Raw genomic sequence first — 13,041 nt, 5'->3', positions numbered from 1 at the left:
GGCAATTTTCCATTCTTGAATATCTAGATGGAGTTGCACTTGATCCATTGAAACTAAATTGTAACTTGCAATTGATTCTGTTACCAATATTTAGAGAGAGAGAAGTAGCTTTTTTTGTGTGAGAAAACCATGCATAGAATGGGAAAAAAAATTATCAAATTTATAGTAAGATGTTAAGAATAAGAATAGTCAAAATAAAAAGAGATAAAAGGGTAGAGAGAGAATAATATTATGGTAGAAAGTAGTGGGAAAATGAAAAGGTAAGAAGGAGGGAGAGTTTTGGAAAACTAATAATAAAAATAATGGTTAAAAGATATTTTAATTTTTAAATAATGGAGTTTTTAAGTTACCTTAATGAGAAAATGTTTTAAAATATAAATTGAAAACAAAAAAGATAATGACATGGTTGCTGATATGGCTCAACTGAAACGTAATAACAATAAATGCTACACTTCACCTTTTAGATATATACATAGATATAGATTTTAGACTACAAAAACTTGCAATTTAAAGAATTAATTGATGATATAGTTATTAATCTTTAGTCTTTTGAAAAATTTTCAAGCATAGAGAATATAAGAAGAAAATATAATCTAATGATGGATTTGTCAAAATTTACATCCAATAAAAATATATTAAGTGAAGTTATAACCTTAGATAACAATCAAGTTTATAACCAAACTTTGTCCATTGATTAATTCTCCGGTAACAAGAAAGGCTAGTCATTTCTCCAAAAAAAAAAAAAGCCTAGTCAATAGTCTTTCTTTAATGAAAGTTCAAAGAAATAGAACAAACAAGGAATAAAATAATCAAGGAAGTGTCATTTCATCCGAAGTTTGGGAGAGTATGAAACCTCAAGAGAGGTTGGTTGGTATTTACCATAATATGATTATTTTTTCCATATTTGGAATACAATAATTTTAACAGTATCAACTTTCAACTATTTGTTACTGTATACATTTGATTCTTCCTTCTTCTTTTTTTTTGTTTTTGGTGATGTTGACAATAAATACAGCATACACTAGAGACCTGTACATGAAGCCGGGTTATCAAACACTTGAATTGAATGGATTCCAACGTCCCTTGGCTACTTTTCTCACATGCTGAATGAGCAGCTTTTACTAAGCTTAGCTACACGTCTATATAAATGAACACAACACCTCTAACTTCTAAGTCCTACAATTCCCTCTCTCCAGAGGTGACTCAACAATCATTCTTTTGCAAAAGCTGTATCAAAGAGGAACTCTATAAGATGGATCCACCATTTTCAAAATGAACAAATTACCTTTATCACCTCTTGATATTCTGCAAAAACAGAGACTAGAATTTAGCAAAAGTAAAGGGCTGAACAGAATTTCAAATTCATGAAATCATTAGGAATTTAATTTATATGATTTTCTGAAGCAAATAGAGGTTGATAGTAACATTCTTTAACCTTTAGTAATATTATTGCCAAGAATGTTTTAACCTTTAGTAATTATCTGGTATCACATGAGGAAATAGTCCGTGTGAATTATAAAAAATGTAAAGAACCACGAAAAATGCATTGTCATGACATAATTATTTGTAACTAATTCAGAATTTTTTACAGCATTGAAGATATTTGCAAAAACAGACACTCTTTGTAGGATCTGAAGTATAGACATGCCCCTTACATCTTGAGCCAAAGCCTAGGGCCTAGGGTTATGTTTGGATGGAGATAGACGCGCGCGCGCGCGCGCGCGCGGGGGGGGGGGGGTGGTGGGGGTGGTGGGGGGGGAGGGAGGGGAAGGGAGGCTTGGATAATGTGAGACTTTTATTACAATGTTTAGTTTTATTGTAACCATTATACTAACATTCTTGGAAAAAGAATTAGTTAGACACTCATGGACTGTAGAATCAATAGTTTTGTGTTGCTTACCTTAACTCCTCATCCAAGTAAGTTATTTCCAACTGACCACGACCACTTCCAGGTGATTTAATAGGTATCAGACCAGCAATTCTGAAGAAATCAAATTTAACAGCCACCCTTCTTGAGTTTAAGGGGACTAAATTAGCCGTGACCTGCATAAACATTAACAGATTAACCTTAAGCTCATGAGCTATGAAGAATGATAAAGCTATACTGCATGTGGGAAAAAGCACTAAAAGGTCAAGACAAAGACCAAACAGCATCAAAACAATTATCAAAACCAAGTCTTATGCTACTGAAGGCCTCCATTATAAAGCTGCTGTAATCCAGTGTAAACCCAATTCACCAAAAAATGGCTACAGAATCATCTAGATTTCTTGATTGAAGATGGAAATTTTCAAAAACAAGATCATATATGCATATGAATAAATTGTAAATGATAATAAAAGATTGGTCTAAAGCACAAGAGAAAATATGAGTACCATTCATTTATATAGATTCCTCACAAAAGTCAGCATATTTTGACTTGCTACTGCACACTGCACAGTTAACTTAGTTGGCAAATCTAAAAGAAACTTGATATAGTTAGGATCCTAGGATACTTCAGGAGCTCTTCCTCACAAAATTAAGGTGAGTATTATAATAATTCCTAACATTACAACCTCTGCCTAGAGATCTGTGATTTGCTCGGAGCACGCTTAATGGGAGGTGTTTATTAGGCTAGAATGCAGTATGAGAAGTCATAGAACCGATTTTAAGCACACTCCTATTTTAGAAAATGTAGATGCATCAAAAGTATTGACATTTATGCACGTTGGCATGATGGCATGTACCACTAGTCATATTGTTTTGGATGTCTTGTACCAGACAGGTTGTACTGTTGTAGCTTTGCACATGTTGACATCTATGTTTAAGAAATCTCATATACAAATTTTTTTTAAATGCACACGGTGATTTGTGGCTTAATTAATCTGCTGCTTATCCATTTGGGGTCCAAATCAGATTTTTTTCACTACCCAACAACTGCCATCAGACTTTTGACTACCTTTTTTGAATCATGGTTGGATCAAATTCTTATAATCCAATTTAAGCCATTTCAGATTTTAGCTACCAATATTTTCAATCATGCTTCCATTCTTATTCTTTTTGTGATATTTTTAGCTTCTGCCCATGATAGAATAGCTTCAGGGGAGCTTTGTGGAGCAGTCAAACTTGCTTCCAAGTGAACGTGTCCCTCTTGTAGCAAACTATTATGTCAAAGACTGAATCTTACAACACTTTTTTTTTTACATAGGTAGCCAACATTCTAAAACCTAAACCTAACCATATAGAAAGATTAACCGAACTTGACTTAAGACAAAAGAACCGAATGCCAAAAAAACAAACCTGTTTCTTTTCTTAAGGCTTCAAACTACTAATCATTAAGGCTACAAAGAAAGAAGAGTAAGTCCTTTTCTTGACTTGGCTTGCGACTCTCATAATTCTTCAAACTTGTTAAAAGAAAAGAAGGAACCAGAGTTTCTAACCCAATTTTATCCCAAATCCCATGAAGAGTCATCCTATACAGGATGAAGTCAAAAGTTGAGTCTTTTAATTAGGAGCTATAAAAGCACCATGACCCAGATGGCTGCTTGTGTATGTTCAATCACACTTTTACAAGTTCATAAGACATTACCGGTGTTGTACTAGACCTTTTCCAAATGGGGGAGAACAGGCAAGGGAATTTCAAAGTGCAACTCCCTTCAGAATTCAGTCAATTTCAGCTCTTCAGCCTATGAAATTTTGTGTGCAAAATCATACCAAAAGTGATGGTTAACAGGCTCGGTACTCCTGCTTAACAATCTTATTTTTTGAAGAAAAGAGTCCTCATGACTGATCGACCAATTCAAGAGAAGTATCAATAATCTGTTAGCTCACAATCTTGACATGACTTTGACAAAATAGAACAGGATTGCCAAGCAAGATTTCCAGAATAGTTCAGTTTCAATGTAAAAATGGATCCACCTAAATTCCTGTGTATCAATCATCACTCCCAGAATTAGAAAAGTAGGTTTACTGTTCACACAATCTACCAAAGCCACAAGCAAGAGAGCCATGCTTTATCAGATGTTGTTGTGCTATGGATCAAGTTATTAATCTTGTCAAACCTGGAATAGTATTAGGCAGAGTACACTACAGAGCATCAGAACTCAGCTACCAGATTATATAAGGACCTTTGCTTGTCACGCAGTATATGCTTAGGGACTTCCATCTGAATTGAGAAGATAGGAGAAACAACACTTCTCTGGGTTAAAGAGAGTATTCAGAAAAATGGATGGACGCAAACACTAGCTCATTTCACTAGACAAAAAGAGGTGCTAGTCAAGGCTATATGACTGTATAAAGTGATCCTTGAAACTGATAGAAAAGATCCAATAAATTCTATCAATGGACACCATATTTCATGGGTAATCTCTTCTCTGCTTCAGGACATCAGAGCTACTGCTTTCTAATGTTATAAAGGAAGCAAGTTTGCAGTTATTGAAGCTCATATAGTTGCTCCAAAAGCAAAGCAACACAAACTTTTTAACTGGGTACTCCATCAGATTTAGTTTCTTGCCTTGTTTCCAATGCCTCTTAGTAGCTTGGGGTCCTTTTTTGTTATATTTTTTGTTTTTTGTATTTTCAGCCTAAACTAAGAAAAAAAAATGGCAGCCCATTCAGGGCCACATACTACATTCTTTAAAAAATTCATCAATTATCATCTAACTATAAGGTCCCAACTTCCACTGGTAGTTGAGCACTCAGCAAAACTGCTTAGATATTAGATGAAAACTAAAAGAAATATGCATGCAAACAAACAACGTAAATCAGATGTTACTAAGAAGCAATACCTGATTAAAGAATGGCCAAGTTTCCATATTTTGAGCCCTTAGAGTATCCGCATTGATCGCCTGGTAGATTTTCCCATTTGGCCTTAAATATTTTGGTCTCTGTCATATAAATTCATAAGTAATGAGTTATAATTCTATAGAGATGAATGATATATAAGAAGAGAATAAAAGAAGAAAAAATACGAATTAAGAATAAGTTTTCAAATCCAAATTTACACATATTCCACACAGACATGATAACTCATTGTATAAAAAGAATTCAAACATAACAAATTTAGATGTAACAAAACAAAACAGGATACAAGAGAACCACTAAAAGCAGAAATGAAAGTAAAATTATACAACTTAAAGTGCAATCAGCTATAATTATCAATCCTAGGTTTTAAGAGACCTATATATCTGACAAGACAAGATTCTCCTCAGTTACTTGGACAAAAGGTTCATACATGACCAATTTATAACATAGAAAATATAAAGGTAGTACCCAATTCACAAAGCTCTCACTTTTGCAGGGGTCTAGGAGTCCCCAATTTTTCCTCTCCAAGAAAGAACAAAAATACACCAATAGGTGTTATTCTCTATTTTGTGTGTGTGTGTGTGTGTGTGTGTGTTCATATGTAAATATGCATCAATTAAGGAACAAAGCATCAAAACCAAGTAGTCAGCATGAGAATAAATAGTCTTTGAAAGTAGTTCATAATCCATAATGTTGTATTAGAAAAATTATGCCTTTCTTACAGAGAACAAGTCTCAAAAAAACTGAAAGAGACATTAACAAAGAATCACCTGTGTTTGCAAAACAGATTGGGATGTTGTATATAGAAGTTCCCATTTTCCATTGAGCAAATTAGACTTGAGAGGCTCCTTTACTTCATTCACTGCCTCAAGTTTACGAGCAATCTGATCAAAAAAAAAAAAAATCCATAAATGTCATAAAAGAAATCTTCAAATACTAAACCCAGACATGGTGATTAAATATTCTTGATTTGTTACATATTGAACTTGCAAATGTTTTAGTCTATAGTTGTGTACTAGAGAAATGCATGGACTGTGCACTTGAAAAAATAGGTACCAAGACCTAAAAACGCCAATGAGAAACCAAGAAAATCATATAGTAGTTGCGTTTCATATGGAATTCGGCCATGAAAAAATTTTAAAAATTAATAATATAATTTTAAAAAAATATTGAATTCTATTTTAAATGTGGCATTAGCATGTGCTATATAATCAAACAGAGTAATCTACATGATACTGGATGTCAGCTTTAAAAACTCAAAGGCCACAATATACACGGTTGGTCCCTATACTTGATCCTATGAGTGATTTTCATTGAAATTTAAAGTGATCGCTTTTAATCCGAAACAAAATTAAAGTGACTGTTTTTAGTTCCTGACAAACTTTAAGTGACCACTTTTAGTCTCTAACAAACTTAAAGCGATCAAATTTGGTCACTAATATGTCTAATGGAGTGACAACGTGTCAATTTTTAGTTTGATAGCGTCATCTAAGACTAAAATTGATCACTTTTGATTGCTCATATGTCATATCATAGGCTAAAATTTTCGGACCAACCATGTATTTAAGCAAAAAAGACAAGCTATTTTACTTTTTAACTCATCCTACATTCAGCCATGAATGCCATAAATGATAAACTCAAAATTCCAATGGGCATCACAACCAGGCATGACTATAGGACATGAATTTTCAGTTTTTGTATCATAAAAGATAAAACTTCACACAAAAAATAAAAACTGTGGAATAGAAGAGTGAAATAATGCAAAATCACAAAGGGGTTGAAATGAAGCTCCCACCTGCTCTACAAGTTGTTGGTCCTCAGGGGTAGCCTCAGCACCTCTATCAAAAGGGGCTATTGCTGCATAAAGTTCCTCCTTGAGGCTTTCAGCATTCTTACCTTTTGTCAAAAAACCAGTAAAGAAGGAAACTTGGGTCCTCCATTTCCAAGAATCAGCAAGGTCAAAGAGCTTGTTGGGGCTTAATATGATGTGGGTGCTGGTGGTTGTGGTGTTGGGTTTTAGAGATGAGAGTAGGTATTTTGCATGGAAAACAATGGGTGCAGTGTGAGAAGGAAGGAAGTTTTTGCAGGGTTGAAGGTTGTGTGGCAGAGTAGCAGAAGCACAAGAAGGAGAGACAGCCATAATGCTCTTTCCTTAACTCCTTGGGCTCATTAACATTGGGTTTTTTTTTTTTTTTTTGATAAGATTGGGTATTGCGTGGTCATTGTTTCCCAGCCACATAGCGTAGCATTTGTTCTAATTTGGTCCATTTCAGTCTATTTTGATTCACTTTAATCCATTCTATCCATTATGACTATTGCAGTCTACTAATTCTTGATAAAATCACATTTTTCTTATGTTATTAAAGTATTGTATTTTTTTTAACATAAGTAATAGATTTACTTATAGTTATATGAGTATCCTCTTTGGATCATTCAAGAAATATAGAGAATGAATTGTTTATAAAAAGTACTAGAAACAAAATTCAATTACAAATTATATTATTCACAAAATATATCACCTTATATAATAATTAAATGTAAAATATGTTATATTTCCTTTTTTTTTTAACTTACAAAATTTAAAATACTTTCAAATAACAATATAAATAGCTTAACAAATATATTATATCAACTAGAAAATAATCACATCATTTTAAGAAGGGTTTGAAACTAATACTTTTTAGTCTCATCTACTATGTTTCATTTTTCACTTAATAAAAAAAACAAATTGTCAAATTTTTTTAGCATCGCACGGGTCTCTGACTATTACATATAAATCAGGAATGCTTGCTCAAAAAAAGAAAAAAAAAAAAAAATCTAACATTAACCATGGCTGATGGTTCTACCATGTGTAACAAAATGGAGTTTATGCAGGTTTTTTTTTTTTTTTACCCCCTGAATAAGTTTATGCAGTTAACATAAGATATGTATTTATGCAGTTTATGTGGCACCTAAACAAGTTAATGAGGCGGCACCTAGGAAACAAGCCAAGACCCCCCTCAGCCTTAACATTAGCTATCCTGAACGTTTATTTTCCACTTCAATTTGCAAGACTGATTTCCTCTCTCATTTCGAATTTTAAATTTTAATCTTTGCTAAGGGAATGATTATTTTCGTTTTTCAAAACAGAATCAAACTTTGTAGTCTAAAATGGAAAATCTCAAATTTAAGGGACCAAAATGAAAATATCCACACCTAGATGTCAAAACTGTAATCTAGTATTAAAAAAATAATAATAATAAATTAAATGTTTCTCTCCACTAGTAGATCCTGATCATAGATAAACTGTTTACGCTAACTATTAAAAAAAAAATGCATACTTACATGGCAAGATTTCTAACCCTTTTATCATCTAAAAATTGGCTTTCCTCTAGCTATTTAAATAAACTACACACAATGATCATTTATCAATATTTGACTGTCCATGAACCATCCATAAGTTCTGTACAGCAAAGAAATGTGCCAGGACCTTTAAGTAAAACTCATAAAGGCCCAAAATTTTTCTATAACATTTATATAACAAGAAAATACGACCAAAATTGTGTTTAAGCAGAACTAGTACAATTCAGTCCAATCTCGTGACCAAGAAAGCATGATGGCCAAATGATTATAGACACTGCAGTGTGATTTGTACATCAAGCGGGAACTTGGTAAGATGGATCAACCATTTTCAGGATGAACAAGTTTCCTTTGTCGCCTCTTGAAACTCTGGCAATATAAGAAAAACATAATTTTAGTTTATCTGGTGCAAGGACAAACTAATTTAGGGCATTGGATTTTTTCTTACTCTTTTGGAAAGAAGCCAATGATATTCAAAAGAATGAAGAGGCATTAAACCTTTGTTGTTGATATAATCATAACTCATTAAACCTTACACATTTCTCTTCTTTTAGAATATTGAATTCATGTACTCTACCCTATGAAGTTAGTTGCAATATCCTCTAAGCACATTCTTAGGATATGGAATTTATATGAATAGCATATCACAAAACATTAACTCACCTCATTTCTTCATCCAAATACGTAATTTCCAATTCACCACGAGCACTGTCAGGTGCCTTAACTGGTATCTGTATACCAAGATGAAATAAATCATATATGTAACTAAGTACTCAATTGAAATTCAGAGATGTGTGCACGTGCTTTATTTAGGCAGACGTGTCATTATGGAGCAAATGAAGCTTAATGTGTGTGTGTGTGTGTGTGTCTTTCCACATTTTGTCCTGCCTAACAGATGCCTATTATTAAATCACAAGTGATAAGCCACCATTGGTTCCCACAATACTTCAATAGGATAATTATAGGTTCTTGTTGCACATGACCAAACTATCTCAATCATTTTCAATATTACTCTGTGTGAAATATAAAAATTTTAACTCCATCCTTTTTGTATGGACAATGGATACATCACTGCATGTAGGGCTAAAAACTTTTGAAATAAGCTCTGCCTATTCTGTGATTTCTATGTATTGATACAGGTACTAATTCACACATTAAAATGAAAGAGTACACGTAGTTTGAGAAAATATAAGACTAGAATAAACCTTCATCAAAAAGGCGAACATCCTCCAATAAAATAATTAACATATATATGCCATTTAAATTCACAAGTACTTCAGAAGAGAGATTTTGAATGCAGTAGATTGTTTGACACTATCCAACAATTAAGTTTTGGCCTATTCTACAAAAGGCACTTACCAGAAAAAAATCAGCACATGAAAGATATGTACCATTTTAATATTACAATAAATCTCTAGATTGTTGTGCTAGAAACATGAGATTTCTTTTTTCTTTTTTCTCGAGAAGAAATTCTAGATTTTTCCCTGCTGACACGAGATTTAGGGGGAGGACTACCAACCATTAAATGGTGAGAGGTCCAAGTGGCCTCTCATAAAATCAAGAAAATGTAACAAGAATACTTACCAGACCTGCGATTTTGAAATAATCAAACTTTACAGCCACTTTTCTTGCATTAAGAGGTGTTAAATCAGCTGTTACCTACAAAACATCAATAAAATTTGGCAGGCAGTGGGTAAATGCAAAAATTCACAAGTATTTAAATTCTCCCACGAACTGAAGAGTATAGAATTATTAATTTGATATGTTAGCATCTGCAAAAGTGAGTGTAGAATTAGAAATGCTTGGTTCAACATCATCTTGTCAGTGTTGCAGGATTAAAAAAAAAAAAACAAAGTCTAAGCATGGCACTGGGAACTTCTAGAAGCCAAATCAGCAAAACATGCAACTGACACACTGCAAATGATAGTTAGGTCAAAGTTCACGCAAAACCATCAAGTATGAGACTAACTAAACCATTATGACAACAATAGCCTGCTATTCGTGCCAAGAGCAATCAATTAGGAGAAACTTTAAAGCCTCTAAATACAGATAACATTAACATTTTCACCTTCTCATTCCATTATTAACTATAGTATCTTTAGGTATGTAACAACATATGTTAGAGAAAAGAAGCAATAATAATAGAAAAAGAACTTCAGCAAAAGGATGGAAGAATCCATGTGAAATAAAGAGGGTCAGTATCACATATTTAATCTTAGATCTAGGTAATCAATCATCAAATATTATGCAAGGCTTTGCATTTGATATCTCACTGGTCGTAAATTCTCTTGCCTTATGCTAGTGATTTCTTAATATAAGAAGAAGGATCATAGTTTACAGGGTATAAGGTCAGCAAAAAGATTTTAGTCAGAGCAACTGAGAATTATAAAACACATTTTTTATGCTTCTAGTAATTATCATGGTCCACACACAAATGGAGGGCAAAGAAATCGGAAGTTAAATGCAATTACAAAACAAGTTGAATATACCTGGTTGAAGAATGGCCAAGACTCCATATTCTGGGCCCTAAGTGTATCCAAACTAATTGCTTGGTAGTTTGCACGTGATCTCAGAAATTTGGGTCTCTGTCATGACATTGATTTTTCAAGTGATTGCAATTTGCAGGACCAAAATGTAAAAGTGAAGATTTCCAATTTTAAATTCTGTCTTTTTATCTCAAAAGAAAACAGAGCATATAAATAAATAAAAGAGCAAGCATAGTGATTTTCTATCAACTCAAAACATATAATAGGACCAAGAAATGATTAGGAATGCAGAACTAGATTTAACTAAGCCCCCCATATAGAACAGTTAAGAGTTAAGACAAAACAAACCCAATCAGTTTGGCTTTTGTTTCTTGTTCTTGTTCTTTTTTTGTGAATTTGAATGCATTCGTTTGTGCTTGGAACTTTTTGTTTTCTTTTTAATTCACACACCAAGAAATTATTACAAAACTAAACTATATCACATTTTGAGATTATTCATATAAGAAAGAGCTTGAAAGTTTGGTTGCATCTGTGGGAAGTGAGGGATGTAGGGAAGACAGCTTTTGGTTTTAAAAAGTTTTCTCAAGAAAATCTCCCTGTAAGTCAGTCAAACTAATACTGAGACTGGTACTTAAATTGCTAGTTACAAAGCCTTAAATGAGGAGGCATTTTTAGAGTACTTTTCTTTTTTCTTCTATACTACAGGTGGGTTTTAACACTCTCAAAGGCAAGAGTTCCAAGAAAAGTATTTTTGATTATGGTAGTATAAGTAACGTCTGATCTGTAGCGCTTCATATGTCATGACAGGTTTTTTAAGATTAAGATGATTAGTTTAGTTCTGTAGGGATTGTAGAAAAATCTTTGGTAAATCATGCTTGATTAAGCAAACAAAAATGCACTACAAAGGGAAAGTCTTTAAGCCAAATTTTGGGTGATTTTCTATTTGAATAACTTTATCTAACCAATTTGTCCCCTCATTTAAGAAAGGCAGTTTTAATCACCTCATGTAATAACAAGGAGTTTTATGATTAAGCAAGCCAACTATGAAATGAATGTATGTTGATAAGTTGCCGCCTTACATTAAAAGTACTACACATATGCTTGACATCACAATTATGGAAATTTTTTATAAAAGACTGTTGATGCCTCAAGGAAGACACATAATAGCTATGGAGATAGAAAATAAAGTTTACCTGGGTTTGCAAAATCGAGCTTGAAGTAGTGTATATAAGCTCCCATTTGCCGTTGAGTAAATTAGATTTGAGTGTTTCCTTTATTGGGCTAACTTTTTCAAGATTCCGTGCAATCTATTTAAAAATAATTTCAAAGAATCAAACAAAATAATGCAGATACTGCATAGACATCAGTAATTAAGGTTAATCCATTTACTGATAATAAAAAATAAAATAAAAAAGTTAGCCCATATGTTTTGGGATTAAAGACTAATCATAATATATTCATAGCTTATAAAATACACCAATGAAAGTTTGTGCATTTTCCTACTGTAATTCTATCGCTAAAGAACATTATTTAGAATAACAACCCTAGGTTGGTCCATCTACTAATATTGTTTTAATCGTCCTTGAAAAAGATAATATTGTTTTTATTGTATTGATCATAGCAACACACCCATGTGATTAAATTCAATTAGGGAACTTAAAGTATAGTACCTAAGGAACTACATCTAAAGTTTTTTCCTTGTTTTAACTATAATCTTAAGTTGCCACCCATTTTCTATAAGTAAATCCATCAAACTACATAAATGCTTTAGGATATCATACCAGGCAGGCATGAAAGTGACATATGCTTTGATTTCCAGACTTCAAAATCTTGTACACTAAATTACACATATATTCACAGATATGAAATTGAAATAGCACAAATGTTAGCAACCCACAAACTCTAAGTTAGCTGTGCACATATAATCTCAAACAAGGTAGAACCATTATCTGGGTCATCATAAAGATTGAATTTTGAGAGAGAATTAGAGCATAACAAAGCAAACCTGATCAACCACTTGCTGGTCTTCGGCAGTGGCATCTGCACCTCGATCAAGAGGGGCAATGGCCTCAAGAAGCTCCTCCTTGAGGGTCTTAGTATCTTTGCGTTTGTTCAAGAAAGCAGGAAAGAATGAAACTTTGGCTCTCCATTTCTCAGTGTTAGTGGGGGCTGAGAGCTTGTGGGTGGTCGGTTTGGAAGCTGGGAAGTAGTGAAAGGTAGTAGTAGGAGCATGTTGATGATGAAAGGAGCGGAAGTTGGGATTTGAAGAGGTTTGGGACTGAGTGGTGGTGAGGAATATTGAATGAGAATGAAAAGATAAGGCCATGGATATGGTCTTTACAGTGCATAGAGTTGAGAGTGGCTGTGCATGTGTTATTGTTTAATGATAATATGGATTGGCTTTTAGAAGTCGGTTCAGAAATTGGATTGGCTTTT

At 33.3% G+C, this 13,041-nt stretch overlaps 2 protein-coding genes across 3 annotated transcripts; both read right to left on the bottom strand.

Annotated features, from left to right (window-relative positions):
* Window positions 1-845: 845 nt before the first annotated feature.
* Window positions 846-6,986, bottom strand: LOC126715842 (probable plastid-lipid-associated protein 4, chloroplastic). 2 transcript variants are annotated; one of them, XM_050416651.1, is made up of 5 exons: window positions 6,576-6,980; window positions 5,551-5,664; window positions 4,765-4,863; window positions 1,901-2,043; window positions 846-1,305 (listed from the first exon to the last, which is right to left on the bottom strand). In XM_050416651.1, exons 1-5 carry the CDS (start codon window positions 6,918-6,920, stop codon window positions 1,233-1,235), a joined length of 774 nt encoding a protein of 257 aa, XP_050272608.1. In that variant the 5' UTR covers window positions 6,921-6,980; the 3' UTR covers window positions 846-1,232. The 2 variants fall into 2 exon arrangements, with proteins under 2 accessions (XP_050272608.1, XP_050272609.1); XM_050416652.1 differs by lacking the exons at window positions 846-1,305; window positions 1,901-2,043 and adding an exon at window positions 3,897-4,142 and having other exon boundaries at window positions 6,576-6,986.
* Window positions 6,987-8,157: 1,171 nt separating this feature from the next.
* On the bottom strand, window positions 8,158-13,041 carry LOC126715843 (probable plastid-lipid-associated protein 4, chloroplastic). Its single transcript, XM_050416653.1, has 6 exons — window positions 12,611-13,041; window positions 11,799-11,912; window positions 10,609-10,704; window positions 9,704-9,778; window positions 8,783-8,850; window positions 8,158-8,488 (listed from the first exon to the last, which is right to left on the bottom strand). The coding sequence occupies exons 1-6, from the start codon at window positions 12,929-12,931 to the stop codon at window positions 8,416-8,418; spliced, it is 747 nt and encodes a 248-aa protein (XP_050272610.1). The 5' UTR covers window positions 12,932-13,041; the 3' UTR covers window positions 8,158-8,415.

This window comes from Quercus robur, chromosome 2 (assembly GCF_932294415.1).
Source record: "Quercus robur chromosome 2, dhQueRobu3.1, whole genome shotgun sequence".
NCBI lineage: Eukaryota > Viridiplantae > Streptophyta > Magnoliopsida > Fagales > Fagaceae > Quercus > Quercus robur.
Note: the sequence above shows the minus strand (reverse complement) of the source record. Positions and strands in the feature narration are given on the sequence as shown.

Excerpts from the sequence above, each read along its gene's own strand:
- LOC126715842 (XM_050416651.1), bottom strand. The coding sequence starts at position 6,920 with ATGGCTGTCTCTCCTTCTTGTGCTTCTGCTACTCTGCCACACAACCTT. Across the intron at positions 5,665-6,575 it reads ACCAACAACTTGTAGAGCAG|ATTGCTCGTAAACTTGAGGC; the intron begins GTGGGAGCTTCA and ends TTTTTTGATCAG. Across the intron at positions 1,306-1,900 it reads TACTTGGATGAGGAGTTAAG|AATATCAAGAGGTGATAAAG; the intron begins GTAAGCAACACA and ends CTGTTTTTGCAG.
- LOC126715843 (XM_050416653.1), bottom strand. The coding sequence starts at position 12,931 with ATGGCCTTATCTTTTCATTCTCATTCAATATTCCTCACCACCACTCAG. Across the intron at positions 10,705-11,798 it reads GCTCGATTTTGCAAACCCAG|AGACCCAAATTTCTGAGATC; the intron begins GTAAACTTTATT and ends ATGTCATGACAG. Across the intron at positions 8,489-8,782 it reads TATTTGGATGAAGAAATGAG|AGTTTCAAGAGGCGACAAAG; the intron begins GTGAGTTAATGT and ends TTATATTGCCAG.